This window comes from Ammodytes marinus (genome assembly GCF_949987685.1).
Source record: "Ammodytes marinus genome assembly, chromosome: 13".
NCBI lineage: Eukaryota > Metazoa > Chordata > Actinopteri > Uranoscopiformes > Ammodytidae > Ammodytes > Ammodytes marinus.
Window position 1 is genome coordinate 18,303,025 of NC_137217.1, and position 22,516 is coordinate 18,325,540.

Consider the following 22,516-nt stretch of genomic DNA (forward strand, 5'->3'; position numbering starts at 1 on the left):
ACTTGCCACTTGTCTTGAGTGATGATGACTTAATAACACACACGGCAAATGTGCCGCTGTGTTTCAGGATTGCCTTATGTTCCTTAAACAGCCAATGTTTAATGGATCCTCTTTTTGGAGTTTTTGACAATGAGGCAGCGAAAAGAATAATGCAGTTTTCTTTTGTCCTAGGAGGGACATTTTCTGTTTACGGAGAAGCCATTTAGTGACCATCACAGTACTGAAGATTTAGGGAATCACTGATTTAGAGTCTGTAGGGGAACGGACGGACACACAAGTTGGTATGTGATTTAGTGTTGAGGTGATCCAGACTGAAACCCATGAGGTCGTCCGATGTCAGGGTCAAGACGAAGATATTTATGAGACCACACAGAGGAGCACATCTAGGATTTGTAAAAGCTACCAAACCACGCAGCATTATTTCAACAAAAAAAGTGTTTTATTCCAGAACCTTTGAGTGTGATAATAAATACATGAGCACTTGGCCAACATCCTAGTGTGGTGCATGAAGCACTCACACATAAAACACACAGAGCACCAAAACTAGCTTCATCTAGCTGAAAACACTGAAGAAAACCTTCTGTTTAGATCTCCAGTTGGTCCCTTTATGCTGTAAACACTTAGCAAGTGGGTGTGACGCGCTGTGTGTGTGTGTGTGTGTGTGTGTGTGTGTGTGTGTGTGTGTGTGTGTGTGTGTTCATATGTGGAAGGCTTTGGTAGGTGTTTCCCTCAAACAGTCCTATAGCTGGATTAACAGTAGTGTTTCACAGTCGACTAGCTGTAGATGGGGGCTCAGCGTGCGATTTGGGCGACAAACTCGAGTCGTGGAAACCAAACCAGTTTGCTCTAGTCTAAACTGTAGCAGAGATTGGGCTGTAAAAAATAAACAGTGATTCATTTTTGTGTGTGTGTGTAAATAAAAACTTAATCAACATCCCGCGGGTCAATTGCAAGCCATGGTGAACAGACAATAGTGTTAACGGTAAAAGGTAAGTTTGCATTTATGTGGAATGTGTTAGTGAGAATGACAGAATGGAATCTCAGGCAATTTATGTTTAGTCCACGAACATGTTTGTCTCAGTCTCTTGTTTGCATTTGTGGTCATCTTCATTCGTCTGCTGACCTATCAGAATCAGTGTGCAGAAGGGAAGCCGGAGATATGTGCGTCAGTGTGTGCATGTGTGTGTTGGAAGCAGTAGTGATCCATCGACATAAGCAGACACACACAGATCATGTCAGTGCTAGTTGAGTGACGGGGAGCGGTCGGTGGTCCACAGCAGCTCGATGTAGGGCCACTTGGTCTGCAGGCAGCGCTTGACTGGAGTGTCATCTGTCCGAACCATGGGGTCCTCAAAACCTAGCACCAAGGCCGTCCCGTCAACGTACTCCACCTTAGAACACACACACACACACACACACAGGTCAGTACACAGTTAACTAAACACACACATTTAGACATTTCCTGCCAACTTTGACAGGCTTCAACTCTATAATTCTCTTTTCAGACACTTCCTCTGAAAAGGGGTCAAGGGAGTGATGCAAGGGAAGGATGCAAGTACACAAAAGATTCCCACGAGCACACACACACACACACATACCAGCTGCAGGGGACTGCTGTCAGCAGGTCTGTTTTCCCCATCTGGAGCTATGGGGAATGGAATTGCCATCACAACCTTATAGCGGCGCCTTGCTGCCATGTGCAAATGTGCATATGTGTGTAGGTGTGCGATCTTGTGTGGGCACACGTGGTACCCTTCCTGTATTTTCAGGTAGCGGTATGGGAAAAAAGGCTGCTTTACAGACTAGACAAAGTTGACAGACGAGGAAAGTGATATTCCTGAGTGTGTAACAGGTTTTTGCACAGCCACCGACTACATCCTATGACAATCATCCATCAAACTAAGCCTTCTTAATAGGCCAGTGTTTGACCATCTATCACAGCAGGGCAGCTGACAGTGGCCTCCGTGTTGAAATGACTAGGAGAAATAGGAGTCTAAGCCAGGGGTTTTGGATGGATGGACATACTATTAGGCTTGCTATAGCTACTGTTTATTCTGGAGTGGTCGACTGTTTTTGACTCTTGTGTGTGTGTTTGTGTGCACGGCACGCACATGAAGTGTATGAATGATGACAGGAAAAGAAGTAATAGGCAGGGAGACGAAGAGAATATGAAAAGTAACCACCACCATTAGTTGCTGTATGACAAACCTCAATAGAAAAGATTGTCTTACCCTCTCGCTGTGGTTGGACTGTTTCAGTCCGTTGTAGTGGTAGATGGGAAATGAGTCTGGGATTCCTGAATCCTGAAACACAGACGGGGAGCAGAGTAAAACATGCTATGTTGTTACAGAGTCTCTTGGCAAACGGCACTCACAGCGACGGAGGTAAAGGCCCGCAGAGGAAAGAACATTTTTGAACATGAAAAGTCAAAACTGATGCAACTCTACCCTGCAACCAGGTTTAATGTTAAATCCCCCCTCTTAAATTAAAAAAGGTGTGTGTGTGTGTTTGTGGTAACTGAAGAAATACACAACTCCAATTACCAGAGAACAGCCAAAACTACAAAAAGCGCCCGAAACAATGACACTGAGCCAAAACACTTCCCTTGACTTTGGCGTAAAGGTGCAGAAGGGGCCAACGAGGTGTGCTGCCTGGCTGAGAGCGTGTCCAGCTTCTCATGTTTATTTGCCTATATATGAAACCCTAACTGCTCACCCCAATCCCACGTGTGTGTCTGAGTGTGTGTGTCCAGTTGGCTAATGGTAGTATAATTTCTTTGCGGCTCGAGGCCATTCCTCTGGTGAGTCCCTAAAGCCCTGATCACTTTAACACAGCTCCGCTCTCTATCTCTCTCCCCTCTCTCTCACTCTTCCTCATAAAGGCGTCTCGCCTGCTCTTTCTGAGCTTCTCGGTGGGTCCCGTCACACCATGGCCAACACACAAATACATTAACATGAGACACCACAGGAATGTTTTTAGGCTTTGGTTTATTACAACAGTACTCCACATGTTTGGGATATAGACATCAGTGTCACCCATACATACAGTGAGTCTGTGAACACACGACTCACCACACACACACACACACACACACACACACACACACACATGCACACGCACAAATGCGCACACACACATACCTGATCAGGGAAAAACTCCATCAGGAAGGGGCCAAGAAGGATTATGCCCAAAGTCTCTGGATCCAGCTTACCCTTCACCAGACTGACACTTAAAAAACAAAGAGATAGAAACAGATGAAGAAATCCAGAGAAAGAGAGAAAACAGAAAGAAGGAGCATGCACATCAAAGAAGAGAGGGGATCAGTACAAAATATTGCTTTTGCATGAAAACCCAGTCTTATTTACGATCACCCAATCACTCAAGTGTGGACTTATGATGCGTGTTTTGGTGAGGGCTCGCATGTTTTCATGAATTCCATGGTTCGACTAAATATACCTCTTTCCAGACATTCCTACTTGTTAGATCAGTGTTATCATTATTCCACCATGATAAAAAAAATCTGGTCAGAGTGCCCTTTTAAGGTAGCGGGAGAGAGAAGCTGAGGTTTGCACCAAGACAAAGAGGGGAAGGCAAAGATTGTTTCTTCTTCTTTTGAAGTAGCATGTGTACCATGAGACAGCACACAAGAGTAGGTAGAAGATTCAAATGTGCTGCTTTATATGCACCTTCTTACCCCTTTGCGTGGAAAAGAAAAAAATAGAACCTCTCCTTGGGATATAGACATCTGTGTACACATGTCTCACCCCACACACAGACAGACAGACAGACAACATTCAAGGCTCCTTTCGTGTTGATTTGCGTCACACACCATCAAAATTAAAACATTTTTTAAATCACAAAAAACATTTTTTTTTCCAGATCTTGACGATGTATAACTACAAAACAAATGGTCAGAATTCTATAATTCCTTGGAGCCGACAGTTTCGCTGACAACATTCAGTGTCCACAAAGTTGGTTAACCACAAATTGTTGCAGCTGATAGTCATATGTCATAGGATATGTAGAAAAACTATTTCACAGGCAACTTGAAAACAGTTGGAACTTCAATGAGTGTTGAGAACCTTCAATTCAGTTCTCTATTCTATTAGTCCCCCCCCCAAAGAACCAAAGATGCAACTTTTTCACACTGTGGAATCCCTGCAATAACTCTTGTTGTGTGGTAAGGAATGAGACTGGCCTGTTTGCTAGGGGAGTCCCCCCTCCTTCCCCTTAGTTTGCTGTGTTTTGTTGTGATGTATCGCCCATCTGTGGGTCTGCAGAGCAGATCAGTGGTCCAGTAACTTGGCCGGGCCCACGGCTGCAGCGATAGGGCTTAGTGCTTCTCAGATGAGAACGTGCTTCTGTTTGAAGCGGCACTATAAAGCGCTTCCCACCTCTTTTTAGTATTTCTTCCTGCCGTTAATGATCTCCCTGTAAGCCTCTGTTTCTGACGTTCTTTTATTTCTCTGGTTCCCCCTTTCTTTGGTCCTGAACTTTTATAGTGGGCTCTCTCTGGTCTTACTTTATAGTCGGCCAAAGTAGTGAAACATGAGCACAGGGCTGCTGACCTGGCCTGGCTGTGACTTAGGAGTTAGAACTTAAGAAGCTCTACAGGTGCCACACACACACACACACACACACACACAACACACACCACACCAAACACGCACAGCCTTGAACATGCAAGCACTCACTATTCAGGCTCTGAGACAAGGTCAAGGGCTTTCATCACGTCCTCCAGGAGAGACTCTGGGATAAAGCCATTATCTGGAGAGAGAGAGAGAAAGAGTGAGAGACATAAAGACAGAATGATTCACTGACTGACCCCGGAAAGGAACATAAAATACAGGCTTCAGATGAAAACTATGGGGGAAGCCTTCGCCTACATTCAAATGGCACATGCACTGTTTACATCGTGGGCCCTGGGGAAGCAACTCATCTGACACAACTACAGAATGAATCACCCACAAAACACACACACCTCACCCTGTCTCTCTATGACCTACATTCCACAGCTGCAATGATTGCTTTACCTGAGAGGAGAAACTTTAAACACAAACATGTGCAGTTTGAAACTTTTAGTCTTGTTGAAACATTGGCATGTGAGCCTGTGCGACCCCTTGTTTGGGTCCATGCATTAAGTCTTGGTGTGTCTTGAAGAGCTCTCAAGGAACTCAATCTTAGCTTTTCAATGCCAGATGTTATTCTCTTGGAGTTAAAAAAAATGGACAGTATGACAGCGTGCCCTCGCATCAACACCCATACACTCTCACACAGGGACAATGACAAACCCCAAATATTAAGAACATGGTGAGAGTGCTTGCTGAGCGCATATGCCTGGTAAATCACTGATGTGCTTGTGAATGCATCTGGCGCCATTTTTCCACAACACAGGGAGCTGTGCTGACTCTACATATGACAGACAGATTTATGGTCCTTTTACACAGCACTCAACTTGGCTGCTAGCTACACCATGTGTGTATACACTGCGGTGTGTGTCAATATGTGCGTCACTCACACACACACATCCTCCTTGGCTGTCTGTGTACACACACATGTGCATTTATGTCTGTGGTGTGGACGCACCTACTGTGGCCCATGGATGTATTGCGTGTGTCGATGCAGAAGTGTTTGTGAGGAAAGAACATATGGCTCGCAGACTGTCCTGGCAGAGGTTGATTTGAGAACATGCAAAATCTGTATTTTGTGCAACACGAAAAAGACAAATGAAGAACAAGTAGAAGAAGTTAAAAAAAAGACAGTTACGTTTTAAATATTTGCTTGTGGAAATTGGCGTAGCAGGCGAGATTGCTTTCAGCTGGTAGAATTTATCTCACTGGCAAATCGCATTGCACCGCACATGCACACAGACAGATCTCTATAAATCAGTGCGCTGTTCTACACACCAGATAGGGGAATAATGTTTATGTCTATGGCGACAGAGAACAGCACACTACATTTCACAATAGAAAAACACATAAACATGATGGTACGAGTAACGAGTGTTGTTCTAGTCAGGTCCTCAACTGAGTGCTGTCGGTACATGGATTGCTCTAAGTGTGTGTGGCTTTAACACAGAGCATGCTCTTGTCTTGAGTAGGACTGCTCATCCCTACCTCCTCCCTGCCGCTCTACAGCACAGGAAAAAAACAATACACAACAGATGTTAAGACTAAATGTTTCATTTAAAATCTCTTCTTTTCTCTCTAAGTGCTTAGGCACACACACAAACATCCCGCACTGTAATCTTGAGGCCACGTAAAATTGAACCCGGCAGACTTCTGACTTTTTAGTTCCATCTAACATGGCGGCCCTGGTTCTCTTTAACTTTCTAATTGCGCTGTATGGCTCTTTCTCTATGTCCTTCCGCTCGCCTTTTAACCCGGTCACTTGGAAGTGACAATAAAGGAGGTTTTACGGAAAATTTGGAAGAGCGGTTAGGAGAAGGGACGGTTGACTCAGCTGCTAGAGGAGCTGATCTCAGCAACCTAAACAACAACAGTGTAGAGGAGAGGAGAGGGTCTGCTCCACCAGGAAGAAGGGAAGAAAAAGACAACAGGGCCGGGATATTGGTTGCTCAGTGTGTGTGTAGCTGTGTCAGAGGGACAGTTTGGATTAATTGAAGTACATCTGCGTGCCAGAGTTTTCATATAGCTGGTGTACTAATGAGAAAATGAAGCATAGCGATCTATGAAAACAGGTTGAGGGGGGGGGGGGGGGGTGTAGAGGGCAGAATCATAAAAAAAAAACTAACGATAATGTGTACAATATACTGATAGGCCGAAAATAAAGTCTGGGGTTAGTAAAGCATCTGGAGTTACCTAGGCAAATAGGTAAGGTAAAAACGGCAGTGATTAATATGTTTAAGTAATTAAAAGTTTGGTGGTAGCAAATCGTAAAAAATCAACAGTAGAACTGACGGCTATGTTTAACAGTGACAGTACGAGGATTTCCTCGTGCACAATGCAAAGAGAACATAAGGGATGGGGACTAACTGTGTAGTCTTATAAAAACACTTATCAGTGAGGTTAAATCACAAAAAAAGTCTTCAATTTGCCGGGGAGAATAAAGGTTGGACTCTGGAGCAATGAGAGAAGGTTGTGTGGTCTGATGAGTCCAGACCCTGTTCCAGAGTGATGGGTGCCTCAGGGTAATAGGAGAGTCGGAGGAAGTGATGCTCCCATCATGCCTAGCGCGTACTGTACAAGCCTGTGGTGGCAGTGTACAGTATGATCTGGGGTTGCTTCAGTTGGTCAGGTCTACGTTCAGCAGCAACTTAGAGTGCAATGCATATGGGAGTAGGGCAGTGTGTATGATACAAACACGGTTTGTTCATTACCTTCAGGATCAAATGACTGGAAGACCCTCCTCGCCTGCTCTGATGGAGACTCTGGGCCTACCAGGGACTTCTCCTGTAGAGAGACAGCCAGAAAGATAGGAAGAAATAAACAAGGGTGAAAGGAGGCGAGGGAGAGAGAGAGAGAGAGAGAGTGAGAAAGAGGAAAAAGGTGAGTGCGTGAACATGAACGGTTAGGGCCGATAAGTGACCACGCAGATATTTCCTACTGAAGAGAGGAGACCAGGAATGTTTGCGCAGGACAGTGAACAGAGAGACGGGTCACATTATGAGAGAGGATGTGGCCTCATCCGTGCTGAAATACGAGTACAGTGCAGAGTGAAGCACCTATACTCTGGGTTTACTCACTGCTAACTGACTTTATTTGCTCCTAACAAGGTTTGGCAGGAATAAAGTTCAAAACACAACAGCGAAGAAATGCAGTCAACATCCACTACCACCAGTGTGTGATGCACTGCTAAAGTACAGTGTACATGTATGTATGTGTGTGTGTCTTTGTGTGTGTGTGTGTGACAATGTGTAATCTAAAAAGGGGCCAGGGCAATCAACTGGAGTCCACTGGGTTATTAACTGATCTGCTGATAAACTCAGACGGCTTGTTTTCACTCCAAACACACAATCAGGAAATCAAGTCTTACATATACAGGCCTGTGATTTATGACAAGGCGCTCTACAGTGTTTGTTTGTTGGTGGAGTTTAGAAGGAGCAGTGTTGGCAACGAGATCAGAAAATGCAGGGGTGTTTATAAGCGTGTGCAAGAGGGTGATGCGCATTATTCACTGGCCTACAATGTACATGCTGATTAAAGGTGCTGTAAGCGGAATGGTTCTTTTAGCTAACTTCATGTCAGTTACTGCAGTTAGCACTCCCCTCGCTCGTCCCTACATCACCACATTAATGCACTGCGGTCTTCAAGCAGCAAGTTATCTAGCATCATCTCAGATCCATAAGTGTGATAAAACATGATAAAAACCATCAAAACAGACATTGGGAAGGATTTTTACCTGCTCCGCCATTGTAGGCGCATACACATTCACCCATCTGTTGCTCTAGCGTGCACCGGCAGTGAGACCATGGAGTGTATATACTATATATGAGTGAGACGAGTATCGGTTTGTAGCGTTCTCTCTTCTGATTGGATACAAATTTCGGGATACTACAATAAGTTTATTTGCCGATTACATGCAAAGCAGCTGACAGAGATCGGCTTTATGAAACGTGCACATTATGCAAGTGATCACTGTATGAATAAAGAGCGATTTTACACTTATATAAAAACACACTTTGCTTACATTCATCTAACATTGGGATTTGGTGACACATTTCGTCAGGGAGGAACACCTTCTTCTGCCCTCTCTTTCTTATATTTTTAAGCATTATCTAATATTTTTTCTTTTTTTAAACCTACTGTCAGATCTTGTCCAGAGCTTACGGTTAGTTTAAGGGCTGGATAACCATCAGTTTCCAATAAGCAACACTGGACGCAAACAATGATAAGGAATGCAAGAGAAAGAAAAACAAGGATGATAGAAGGAAGATTACTAACAGGACACACACACAAACACACGGCCAGAGTCAGAGGGTTCTCACAGTTCTTTCTTACTAGAGAGTGAGAGAGGGAGTGAGTGTATTTATGACAACAACTCGCTGGACAAACACGCCATGTTTTTGGAGAGCAAATGAACCCTCGCTCATCTTCTTTAGCTAGCCTTTATTAAAGCTTGAGCCTCAGATCCTTGTAGGCTGCTAGGGTTTCACGGTCCACTTATTACTGTATTCAGGGCTTACTCAAGGAGAAAGAGAGAGAGAGACAGAGAGAGAAAGAGAGAGAGAGAGAGAGGGGAGCGAGGGGGTCAGGGGGACACAACTAGGAGAGATGACTCCCAGCTGGCGGCTCCTCGGATGCAAAGAAAAAAACAGGCACCGGCCGTCGAACACGCGCTCTCACACTGTTCTGTCACACAGAGTATAGCCGAGACCTGACGTGTTAACATTACAGGCTCCGTAAATCTGACGGACGATTTGTCATTAGCTAGATATGTCTGTGTTTGACTAACAGGGACGGACAAGGGTCATTTTAGCTGTCCCAGGAGGAATAAAGTGCTAGAGAAATTCCCTAGAGGGAGACTTCAGTCTAAAAGACAAAAATGTAGGATGTCAACACTTTACCAGAATATAAACACTTGTAAGGGATCAACAACAAACAAAACATGCCATTATTACCAGTCTATGCACGCTAATGGCACACATAGAAAGGAATAGAAAAAAGACGATGTCTCACACGAGCACAAGCACATATAATGGCAGCAGAAATTACGTGATTGTGTCTGTGTGTGTGTGTGTGCGTGATGACAGGTCTGCCTGGCTGTCTTTGATCTGCGTTTTATTAGAGGCCTGAGGAAGATGCTGCTGAGTTGGAAAACATGTCATGGAGCTAACGCACTCCACGGGGAAGGTGTGTGTGTAAGCGTGTGGGTTTTCGTGCCTCAGCATTTATTTCTTCTCCATCCCACTGTGTTGCAGTATGTCTGAGCGAGCGCATGTGTGCGATCCTCTGAGAGAGAGACAGAGAGAAAGAGGATCCGTGCATTAATTAGTTCCTGTTCCGCTGCCAAAATGTGTTTGCTTATACTGGAAAACAAGCTGCTGGTGTTCTATTCTCACGATCTGGGGCAAATAAGATAATTAAAACCCATGCAGGGACACAGAACGATGACACACACACACACACACACACACACGCTTTTGCGAGGTCCTTTCGTAAGAGTGCCATATGAAATCAAGGAGCACATTCCAATCCTCACAGTTGGACCTTAACAGAGCAACAACAAGCTTCCCTACATAGGACCAAAGCAAAGACAAAACACACACACACCACCCCATGGACTTAAATACACAAAGTGAAGCAGAACATCTGCTCCGAGCAAAACCATAATACGTTTTATCGGGATCAAACATGTTTTGGTTGAGCCGATAAAAATTTTAAATGAACAGAAATAGCTCGGCTGTTTTTGCACCAGACTCGCCCCATACTGTGCTGCATGCACTTTGCAGTAGGTGTGTGATTCTCCTTTTCTTATTGTCAGACCAGATTTCCTACAACACACTCTTCTAGATAGCTCCTAGTACCAAACTTGGCTGATATCCTTGTAACCTTTTTTGGATTTTTTAGGGAGCTCTACTGACCACTGCCTAAACCTTCACCTCTAGCCATCTGCACTTCAGTTGCTCTCCCCACACTAGACTTAGTGGCTCTCTCAGGGTTGACAACTCATCCCCTGTAGGACTTTTTTCCTCCCTTGTTCCTTCCTTGGCCCAATGTTAGCCCCTTCTAAAGTAGGTACTCCAGTTTGAGTATTTCCTTCCTTCCACTCTTGACTTTTTCCCCTCCATTCTTCCAGGGCCCCCTTTCATCCTTTATCTCCTCGTGCAGGTAGGTACTTCAGGAATAGACAGGTAGGCCATAGTAGTTTACTAGAGTTACTCTTTCTTTCCCCTCCGGTCCATGCAAAAGAGCCATTGTATGTGCTGAGAGGCTCTGAGTGGCCATACTGTGTGTCTGAAGGGATCGGCTTTCCAGGACACAAAGCAGAGGTCTAGGACGGTGTCTCCTGCCTTGTTCCTAGCGAGCAGCGACCGCCAAACTACATGACAGGCTGGGGAGGGAGGGAAAGCAAGAGGAGGTGCTTGTCATGTAGAGTCTTATGTGTGTTTGTTGTTCACCTTAACTAGCCTGTGTCCCAGGTGATTTTGAGTAACGCAACAGGAAAACCTATATCCTCTTCCTACCCAAGGAGTGCGTGCAGTTTGTGTGTGTGTGTTTTGGGTGTGACAAAGGGGGAGACAGCAGTGATTTATGGAGCTGTCCTGAAAAGAGAAAAGACCAGGAAAAGAGAAGATACACCAGAGGGTTGTTACAAGGCGTAATGATGGGTCCTATAACGGAGAACACCACTCAGGGGAAACGGATGAATAACACAGCACACACACCTCGACATGGTCGGATAGCTTTTCATCCTTCTGCTATGGCCCTTGGTTCGACCTGACACGGATTATTAATGACTGCTAATGTACACCACTTTGTTATGCTGCATTTGTGTGGGGCCGCTCCCTCTGATCATACTTAAAAAACAGAAAAATTATACTCTCAACCCGAGAGCAAAAAAGTGTTATGTGCCGTTATATTGTTAGTCCTGTTGCCATTTTTTAAATATTTACTCTTATTTCTTTTTCCAACTACATTTGATTACAATGAGGGGGGCGAACATTAACCCGTATAATTGTTTCATAACCAACCAGTGTCGTACTGTGTTGACATGATGATATGAAATTATCATTTTCACATTTCTGTGGCTCAAATAACTAATTCTTAACAAGCTGTGATTCAAAAGCAAGACAATAGGTCATGTTTTTTTTCTGTTGAGTTGGTCTCATGTAATAGCAGAGCAACAATGTTCCCGTTTTGATTGCTTTACATGCTATTTTGCAAATGTTGCGTTGTGTATCATCATCGAATTATAGGGGCTTGTCATTATTGACCTTGAGAACACATGCAGTTTCTGTGAAATACATTTCTCCACTCAAAGTTCTCTTACTAGCTTTGACACCTGATAAAAATTAAGTGAAAGCGGCCGTGGTTTGCTGGCAAAAGCTCTGGAAATAGCCCAGGTCTATCGGCAAGACCGTCAAACTTACTGTGGTATATGCCAATGAACGTTCGTTGACGTAAACTGACTTACTTTTAATGTGTCTGCTGCACACTTTCGCTCCAAGTACTGCTCCTCACCAGCCTTTGAAGGACATTGTGCAGACAGAAGCTGAGCCTTAAGGGACACTGAGCGCCACAGCGGCTGCTCTTTCTCCCAGTAAAATCACTGACCCAAAACACCACTACTACTGTACACACACACACACACACACACACACACACACACACACACAAAACACACACGCAGCTCCCTCGAGAAGCAGGGATACAGCCTGCGAACCTCATCACCCAGGAGCAGAGTAAAGAGTGATGAGAAACGTCACATGTTTCCTGAGTGACCACTGCACCGCTCTTTAAAGTGCATCCTTCCTTTCTACTTCCTTTCTTCCTCTTTCCCTTCCCATGAGGGACCAATAATCTGAAGAGGGTTGGATGAGCTGCACTGGGGAAAGCTTTACTGGGGCAGCTGACCTACTGCACACTTGAGAGAGGAAAGTTACTTCAAAGAAAAGGGAAGAAGGAAGGAAGATAGAATCATTTTTCCAAACATATTCCATAGTATGTCTCATTTATCACCCATCCCTGGTCTACTTCCCTCTCTGTCTGTCTGTCTTAGTTTCTCTCCTTTCCTCTGGCATCTAGGAAAACCTTGTCCAAAAACAGATCACATTACACACACTCTGCCCCTCACATGCACACACATTGATACAAGAGAGGACAGAGCAGAGAGTGTGTGTGTGTGTGTGTGTGGGGGGGGGGGGGGGGGGTTGTGGGTAGGGATCAGAGATGGTGAAATGGCCTTTAGTGTAGGTAGATTAGATAAAAACGCTAATGCTATTAAGCTGATGGTTCTGAAAGCCACAGTCAAACACTGACAACGACTCATGGGAATACACACCCGTCCCCAATGGCGCCGCTGACACATCAGAGGCAAGGATCAGGTTTTCTGCTTTTGTGAGGGATGGCTCCAATAATCGGAGCGAAAAGCCACATAACCAGGTAAGGTGTATTTTTGTATCACAATGCCTGGGAAATCTCAGTTTGCTTCAAATTAGCTCTAAACATAGCTTCCCTTTCAAGGAGAGGATAGGGTCACACTCGATGAGGTCTTCCTGCGAAGCGGCCTTGCCCCACATCTTACCCCTTCGGTTTTTGGCTCAGAGGCGGCATAGTGTAGCGTCAGCCCTGTACGTCAGCACATATGCATGCATGTGTGTGTGTTCAAAGTGTGTTTTAGTCTCCAGCGGGACAAATGGATCCAGATGGCAACTCTGGAATCACATTCCCTACAGGAAGCCCTTCACCTGAAGACACACACACACACACTGAACTAATGCTAATCAGGATTAGGTTCCCTACACTCTGGAATGTGTGTGTGAGAGTCAGACTGTGCGTGTGGGTATATGTGAACATGTCTCTCTAGTGCCAGGGGAGTTGTAGCAATTGGTAAGTCATCAGTGCATGCATGACGACTTTGGGTCATCACTGAGCCAACATATGATCCACTCGCCTAGGCAGTCTTCATCTTATAATGCATGTAACCAAGCTTCAAATCAATGGTATATTAAGGGTGTGGCATTCTGATGGAGATGATTGCCTGGGATTTTTTACAGCCTCTCTGGTGCCATATTCAAAACAGCAAGGAGAATCGATTCGCTACAACCAAACCTGCAGGCTTTAGTACACAGTCTGAACAGCAATGTATCGTGTTACATGTTCGTTGATAGAGACGATAAACATGCGGCCTTGAGTGCCAACTGGGCGAGTGTGTTCACACGGAGAATGATGCACACATCCATACTATCACAGTGATCTGATGATTCATACTTTCAAGATTCAATAGCCAATGTTTCTCTACAGAGTTACAAAACAATGCTGAACCCATTGAGTGTATATCTGATGTTGCTGCTGTAGATGCAGGATTGCGTGTCACTTTTACAAACAACCCAGAAACCCCCTTTTGGAACTCTAGGAATTCTAACCCAACCAGGTTCCAGTTTTGATTCCTGCGAAGCAATTACTTTCCCCCAAAAGTTTATCTTCTCCGATTCAGTACTTTCTGATGGCTGCAGTACAGAATGTCAAAGATTTGTAAGAATGCAACAGCTTGTTAAGATCAGTCGTTCAGGCTTCACTCAAGCCCTGGTTATAATACAAGCAGAGATGAAAGATGTTTGTTAATGTTAGTGACTCCCAACAACTAATAACCAGACACTGGGAAAGTGAGCGAACGATGTGTAATTTTTGTCAATGTTTGTACACGACAAGACAAAAAAGAAAACTCACTCGGATGTCTTGCCTTGGGGCATTTTAATAATTTTCTTTCATCTCTCTCTCTTTTTCTCAACATCTCATTTCTATTATTTATCTAGATTTCAGTTAATCAACAAAACGCTGCCTTGTTACTTTCGATTCTCAGTGTAATTTTCCCACTTTTTTAACATTAATTTGAAATGCAGTGGGAACTCAAGCAGCTACATGGTAAAGGAATCATTTGTGACTTGTTTTGTTTCTATGGCTCCTTAGTTCCTAGGATAGAACTTGCACAACAAACACAACAAACACACAGTGCCAAGAGAGAGAAAAGTGCCTCATCCATAGTGTTTGAATTAACATGACAGGGAAGGAAGACAGAAGTACATTGCAAATGGAGGCTCTCACTGTCCAAATTCCGCAGTTTACATCTTGGTTATAGATGATGAGATGGTTGGTTTGTGTGTGTGAGAACATGAAGATAACAGTGTGAGTGTGTGTGTGTGTGTGTGTCTGTGTGAGTGAGAGAGAGAGAGAGAGAGAGTGAGTGTGTGTGTGTGTCTGTGTGAGTGAGAGAGAGAGAGTGAGTGTGTGTGTGTGATGCCTTCACTTCTTTGGAAACAGACCCTTTCCCCCCCCCCCCCCCCCCTTAATGCTGGATAGGTAAAAAGCCAAGAAACAGTGCTGGCCATATATGACTATCTCCTGCACTCACTTTCCTCTGCCCCCCTTTTTCTCCCTACATTGATATCTGACCTGCACTATATTAAATCTGTTAAGCACAATCCATATTTCGGTTTTTATTAACCTGCAGATGAGACTGGCTTGTATTACACACTGCGCGTCTGCGTGGGTGAAATATATGTCTGGCCGCTTATGGGTGTGTGTATTGAACTTGCCTTAGTGAAAAACACAGAGAGGTGAGTTTCACTGCCAAGAATCCAAATAGGGAACTTTGGAGACTTGAGGAATGCCCCAACCTGAAACACACACACAAGGAGAAAAGGAATGCATAACAAATGAAAGTATATTTTCACTTATTTTAATCAGTGACTGTTTAAAGTTTCACATTATCCTTTTTCACAAAGTATATAATGATTTAAACGAAGATTAAGTGTCGGCCTAAATGAACAGCATGTTCATTCTCTGGAACAAATAGCACTGTGTAATGAAATGTAAACCATTAAAGTTCATTTTAATCTAATTTTTCTCTGACCTTCTCTTTGTCAGTCACTTGCTCTTCTGAGCGGTGGCATCATATCCAGCAGACTTCTCCTTATTTGATAGAAAATCACTCCTAACAGCCCTCTAGTTTCTTTGGCAACCATCTACATGCTTCTCACTAGCTATTTAGTGTAGATGCCAATTTTGCTTATCTAGAGTACTTTGTCTCAACTCCAGCTTTTTTTGGAATTGTGGAATAAATAGTCAAGATTCATGTTTTTTTCTTTTTAAGATGACAACACTGTGTCACGTCTCATGTATTTTTGTAAATCTGTTTTTATCCGTTTTTAGTAAATGAAAAGGGTAGTTGGAGAGAGCGGGGAGTTGGGACTTTCAACCACATATCTTCACCTGGGAGCATGTGGTTTGTGTTCACATATTGGATATATCCCACATCTCAAAATCACAAATAACACCACATGTGTGTTTACCTGTATTTCTAGCACTCATGCAAATGATGTCCATCTCAATTCATCAGAAATTCAAAAAAGCCAAAAATCTTCTGTATATTTGCCATGAGCAACCCCTCTACAGTTTGCTTATACTTATGCATAAAGTTGTGGGAACCCGTAAGCGTCCTCCGTACCTTGCAGTAGCGTAGTGATTCCATGAGTGTGAGGAAGCCAACTGATGCTTGTTTATGAATACCGTGCAGTTCTACAAGACAGGAAGAAAAGAGAGAAACAAAAGGAGAATTTGTTCATATTAGGTAAGACTGGCATTCATTTGTGCCTTTTGTGCACTGCTGTGGGATAGAAGAATTATTGCCCTCTGGTGGATATGGTTTAAATCTTGGGGCCACAAAGCGGAGTTCTGCGGGATGTGGTATGTGTGTCTGTTGTGTGAACTTTGAACATGTTGTGTTTGTGTGTGTGTATGCACAGTAACTCCATCCAAGTCTTACTCATGCCAGAGCACTCCCTGTCTCCATCCCAGACATTAGAGACAGCATGGCCAGTCACAAAGAGGTTCACCAGGCTCTGACTGAAAAGAGACGCAAGAAATGAGACATTAAGATAAACCCAAGATATCCTGTTGTGTACCCTTTACCATAAAAAGAAAAGAGGACCTTGCAATAATGTATAACTTCCTTTGTTAGTCTGACGGACAAGAGCACATGTGTCAAACTCAAGGCCCGCGGGCCAAATCCGGCCCATTTAAATTGTGGATCCGGGCCCCGAATCAATTCGGCCCGCCAATTTAAAAAAAACAACAACAATCGCACGTCACTCACGCCCCCAAAGGTTAGGACCGTCGCCAAGTTACAGTTAGTAATGTCTGCTGAAAGTGCCACAGTTCAGGATTTTAAGCCATGAATTGATGAACTTGCATTTAAGAAAATATGTCAGTTTTCTCAGGGCTGTAAATAGGCCAATCTATGTGGCTAAAAAGCATGCTAATATTGAAGATTGAAAGTGTCAAGTTACAATAAAGCTAACTAGCTAACGTTAGCTAGCTGCTGATAGCCCACCCCTTTCGTTTCCAATGGTGGCTTGGCATTTCATTACCAATGTAAAGTGTCATAAATAGTTAACAATGGTGCTTGGTCATGATTCCTAAACAAACTAAAACAAAACTTGATATGTTTTGAATGTGCATAAAGTTTAGAAAAATCCAGGAGAATAAATATTGTGGCTAAATCCAGAATGCCTGGGAGTCCTACTGCATTACAGTCCTTTATAATTGTTTCACCTGAACCTGAATGTTGTCTTTTACTTTACAGAAATAAAGAAATTTCCACCATAAATTGATGAAGAAAAGGCACAGAATGCAGGAAAGTGTATGGGAGCGCCCCCATACCCCCCACCTTTAATTAGTCCCCCAAAATGTTGAAACAAAACCAGCCTATGCTCCTGTATGTACGCAGTTTATATACCTAGATATGTTGTTTTCTTTTTGGATTAAAACATGTCAGTAAACTACAAGTCTGGCCCTTAGTGAGATTATCATGTCGTAGAGAGGCCCTTTGTGAAAATGAGTTTGACACCCCTGGACTAGAGCAATTGATGAAGAGATGTTTTCATACCTGCCATGGCCATGAACCAGATCTATGAGAGGCTCCATTGTGTCCTGGATCTCATTTCTTATATTCTCTATGCCCTGCACAGAGAGGAACATTTCATCTTTGTTTCTTTAAACATTGAGGCAACACGCAATTAAAATAACTTAGTTATAAAACACAATGACTGGTAAAAGGAAAAATCTTATTTTGTGTTTAATTTTTTATTAATAAGTTGATTAAATTGTGGCATACATACAAAGATGGCAAATATCCCCACCCCATATTTGTATCCATCCGTCTTATCAGTTACATCCTTTCTTTACCTTGGTGAGGATAACGGAGTAGAGGAAAAGCAAGACTCCACAGCACCCCCTCCAGGTGTGGTGGAGGGACAGCACCTCCTCTCTGAGAGCAGACACTGACATCACAGTCCGCTTACTGCAGGGAGAGAACAAACATCAGATTGATTTATGAAACAGTGAAAATTCCAAAGGTTTTCAGGGTCAATGAGACCGATGTAATAATTGTAGGTCATGCCGGTCAGTGGTGAAGATAGCTTTCACAATAGGGAAGAAATCAATTTAGTGCATTCAGAGGACAAAGAAATTTTTTTTTATATTTTCTCTTTGGAGCCACTACTCTCTTTAGCTCCACCTTGGAAAGCTAGATTGTGGAGTTGTCTGTCTTAGTTAGCATGCGCTCCTTTACTGTGAGTCAGCACGGCTTTTTGCTGACTGTGGTCTCAGCTGGCAGGACGCTGTGTGAAGAGATTTCAATATTCCTCTGCCAAACGCAGCCTTGCATTCATTTAGCTTGTGTGTGTGTGACGGATAGAATGTGTGCACGAAAGGTAGTAAGAGGTAGTTTTTTTATTATTAGGCAATCAGTGAAAGTGCTGAGACTTGCAACTTGTGAGCAGACTGAAATAGCTAATTCAGTGTTCGAGACAATCATTGCAGACCAGATGAATCAGATACCGTCCACCCCCCACCCCCCCGCTGCTTCCATCTTCTGCGAAATATGTAGTTCTCTATCCCAGAACAAAATATTAGCAATTGTAATAAAGGGATTTGTGTTCCTTTTAATCCCTTACAGAAAACCACAGTATGTTTTGATGTCAAGATTATGAGTATAAAGATGCAACGTGTTACATGAGGTATCCATATTACGGGCTACTTACTGAAGAACACTGTGAAAACGCTCAAAGCCAAGGTCCTCAGCAGCCAAAGCAGCTAGGCAGAAGAACACACATACAGTAACATTTAGTATCAGAGCATGACACAGAAAAACTCCAAACTGTCCAACAATTATAAAAAGGGGGAGTCAGCAATTCTGGAGAACACTTCTTGTCAAAATCACCTTTGGTCAAAATGCTCACAATACGCAACCTGAACTGGGGTTATCTTCTAAGATCCAAAATAAAGAGTGCTCAATTGTGTGAGCATTCAAAAAAACTTAGGCAGTAAATTCAAATGAAGGTTTTGCGTGTGTTACTGGTTCCCATGTTTGAACGGAGACTACAGTGACCGCAAGCTCAAAGAGAAATGTAATGCCATGGAATTAGAGGTGTTATTGGAAGAGGAGAACACACACACTGTTGAGCTACAGCAAAGAAAATTAATATTACTCAAAGAAACTTGATGTGGGAGATTATCTGTGAGAAAGAAAATGATGTGGGTAAAAAAACAAGGACTGATGCAATATAGAATATGGCAAAACAAAAGAAAAACAACAAAAGAAAAAATTGCTCATGATAAATCTCCTGCAAATACAATAGGCTCAGGTGAGTTCAGTCAATTTCTACAATTACGTTTGTGAAAACAACAACTGCACAAAAGCCCCTTTCGGTTGAATTCAGTGCGTCCCTAGTGTGTACCTGCCCATCCTGCCTGACATATCATTATTGACTTGGGAGTCGGGACAGTAGTCTACAACTGACAAACTACTGTGGGACACTCTAACAGGAATAGTTACAGTGCGCTCACTGCGCTGGACAGACGCAAGGAAATGCATTTTGGCACGGCAGGTATTGTTTGACTCTTTCTTGTGAGTGGTTCAAGATAGGACTTTAACTCATCCAAAAGCTCCAAAATAGCTTTGCTGGATGGGAGATATGTCTAGATTGTTTTTGTTTCTGTCAATCCAGACATGAGCAGAACATTTTTTTTATCCGTTGTCTTTTATGTCTCCTCCTCACCCTGCAGTACGGCTTAACACCAGCTTTTCAAACATATTAAATATAAATGCAATCACAACGACCGCAATTACTTTCAGTCTTTGTGAATCAGAGTCTGCTACTCCTGCAAATATTTTGCGCACTTGGGAAGAAACGCCCAAGATTGTATATTCATTAAGGCCAACGTACTAAATGGGGAGCGCATGTCCTCAGTGTGCAACTTTAGTAGATGAGTGGTTAACAGAGCCTAGGCTGTGTATAAACAACACTGGATTTTTCTTCAGCGCACACATCGTACAGACAGGTAGCAGATTGTGAGGAGATATTCACTTATTTTGACGAAAAGGGATTTTGACAGCAAGCGTTCTGTGAGCATTGATTTGTTTGTACACCGTTATCCTGAATTTGCATCTCATATGGCAACGTAACAGACGTAGCACTCACTGGGTTTTTGCTCCCGTGGCTTCTGGCTGCTCTCTGGCTCTGGCATGTCCTGTGTTTGCGACTGTGTCTGTGTCTGTGTGCTAGTAGGCGGGCTCTGTCCTTTGGCCCAGGTCACCAGGCAGAATCCGGTGGAGGGGCTGGTGCAGGCAGACTCCAGGATTTCACTCAGAGTGGAACACAGTGCCGTTTTCTGCTCCTCCTCTAACAGACAGAAACATAAAGCATGCATGGTTTAACAAGCCTGAGCCTCTATATAAAACAATGTCAAAAACACTTTTGAGGACAATCTACCTGACATCTGTCTCCAGTCGGAACTTTCTCTGTTGAAGAGAATGTTTTTTAAGAGGAAAGCCTGCAAAAAAAAGAAGGAAAATCAAAGTAAGTCTACAAATTTAAATATTTTGAAAGTATTTCACGCTGCAAAATGCTACAGTAATACTAAGTATTGCTTTTCCCTCACAGACTATAAAACACTTTTATTATTTAATTTTTTATTATATGAGATCAACTGTCTCTAGTCAGTTAAGCATTGCCAACAATACATTTAGGATTCAGACTTTGATGCACATTCAATGTTAGTCTGCAAGCTGTGAAAGCTGGTTCACTGTAAAAGTGAAGAACCCCACCTGCTGAGAATGTAGGAATTATGTAAGGACTTAGTACTTAGGGAATACGTTGGACATTTAGAATGGGTCCTGATACTATACTACAAGGAAGTTGTTGAACAAGACCATACCTGGACAGGTGCAATGACAGCACATGGCCCTCCTTCAAACTGCTCCAGTGCTGTGTGCTCATTCTCACTATAAACAAAACCTGTGATAAAGACATCAATATGTGTGTCAAACGCAAGAACCTTGGAATTTTTCAAAGTAATACCACTTAACTGCATGCAGGTTACTTTATTACAAATCTGACCCTCAGCGAGAGAGGAGGACCTAATGACAAATGTTATGCCATTATGGTTAGAATTAAAACCTGGATAAACGTGGCACTCCACTACACATGGGTGAACATCTCTGTCTTTGAGTAAAATATGTATTCCCTGTTGTGCAAAAAAATTAATTCATTAATGTATTGAAAGAAAAGCATCATACCTTGGGTCCATCTACGGAAGATGGAGGCGGACACTACTCCACTGGAGGGTCTACCCCAAACCAAATCCACCACTTCTTTATTTAACTCAGACATGGCAACTTTCACTGCGGGTTAATCCACAGGCATGAGGGGTCAATCCACAGGGGGAAGAGAGGTCTGTTGAGGCCAACTCGCTAACAGCTCTTTCGGATGTTGGTAGTCGACTTCTCACAGCAGGTCGAGCCTGTGGCTTTGGCCACAAGCTACCTGTGGGGCACGACAGTCTGACTCTAGTGGCTGGCAGCAAACTGGCGGGTAGGTAGGACATCAACAGAACCACAATAGCCTACGAAAGCATTGGGACAGAAACATACGCTAAAGTTAGTCTGTAAGGAAGCACATAATAACTTCACTGAGTGCAACGCATACATAGGGCGATATTATTTGGCGCGATATATATTCTATATATCAATGTGACGGTATACTGTTTAATAAACAAGCAAGAAAGCTAACAGTTGCGTCAACGTAAAATTATTCAATGGATGTTTAGTGATAACACCACTAACAAAAGGAAAGGAGTAGTTATTTCAGGGGTATTGTTTTGAAATAACTGTGTGAATTAAAGGTGAGTCGGCATGTGAGGACAACTGTTTATGTCAGCAGTTAGCATTAGCTTTAACACTAGCAGCTAATCTTTCATTGCTTTGTCATTCAATTACCTCTTACACTACGGCGGTTCAGAAAGTCGTTGTACTAATTCACACTACTTGTCGTTAGTTGGATAACGGCACATCGTAATTACCTTAATGCAGTCGAGAAATGTGAATCCGTATTGATGATATATTTTCGGTAGCAATTTCACCAGCGTCCCTCTCTGTCATTCGTTTATTTACAACAGCATAGTAAAAAAATAAAAAAGGCGGGGGACAAAACTCTGCGTAAATTTGACGTGACTGTTCGTTGGTTGAAATCCAGAAAGTTCCGGATGCGTCAAGGGGTACAGCTTTGACGCGTTACCTTATTGGTCTACAGGCCTGTCAATCTCACCGAGCAGCCGCCCACATGCAGAACCGTTTATTTAATTTAAAAGGCCGTCCAAAAGCACGTTCTTAAAATGTTGTGAGGAAAAGGTTATTCGAGTGTAAGAGCAAACGCTTAAAACCCGAAGACTTACAATGACAGAATGTATTATATTTTGCTTTTCGTTCCTTCAGCATACATTTTTTTTATTTTAGAAACGGTGTTATGTCCACCACCTCTTTCCGTAGCAGCCAC

General features: G+C 43.2%; 1 protein-coding gene across 1 annotated transcript; it reads right to left on the minus strand.

Annotated features, from left to right (window-relative positions):
• Window positions 1–442: 442 nt before the first annotated feature.
• mindy3 (MINDY lysine 48 deubiquitinase 3) lies at window positions 443–22,150 on the minus strand. Its single transcript, XM_080039482.1, has 16 exons — window positions 22,044–22,150; window positions 21,262–21,587; window positions 20,901–20,980; window positions 20,456–20,516; window positions 20,165–20,365; window positions 18,725–18,776; window positions 17,868–17,982; window positions 17,569–17,642; window positions 16,447–16,526; window positions 16,129–16,199; window positions 15,218–15,298; window positions 7,340–7,412; window positions 4,695–4,767; window positions 3,141–3,228; window positions 2,232–2,303; window positions 443–1,391 (listed from the first exon to the last, which is right to left on the minus strand). The coding sequence occupies exons 2-16, from the start codon at window positions 21,353–21,355 to the stop codon at window positions 1,242–1,244; spliced, it is 1,365 nt and encodes a 454-aa protein (XP_079895608.1). The 5' UTR covers window positions 21,356–21,587; window positions 22,044–22,150; the 3' UTR covers window positions 443–1,241.
• Window positions 22,151–22,516: the final 366 nt, after the last annotated feature.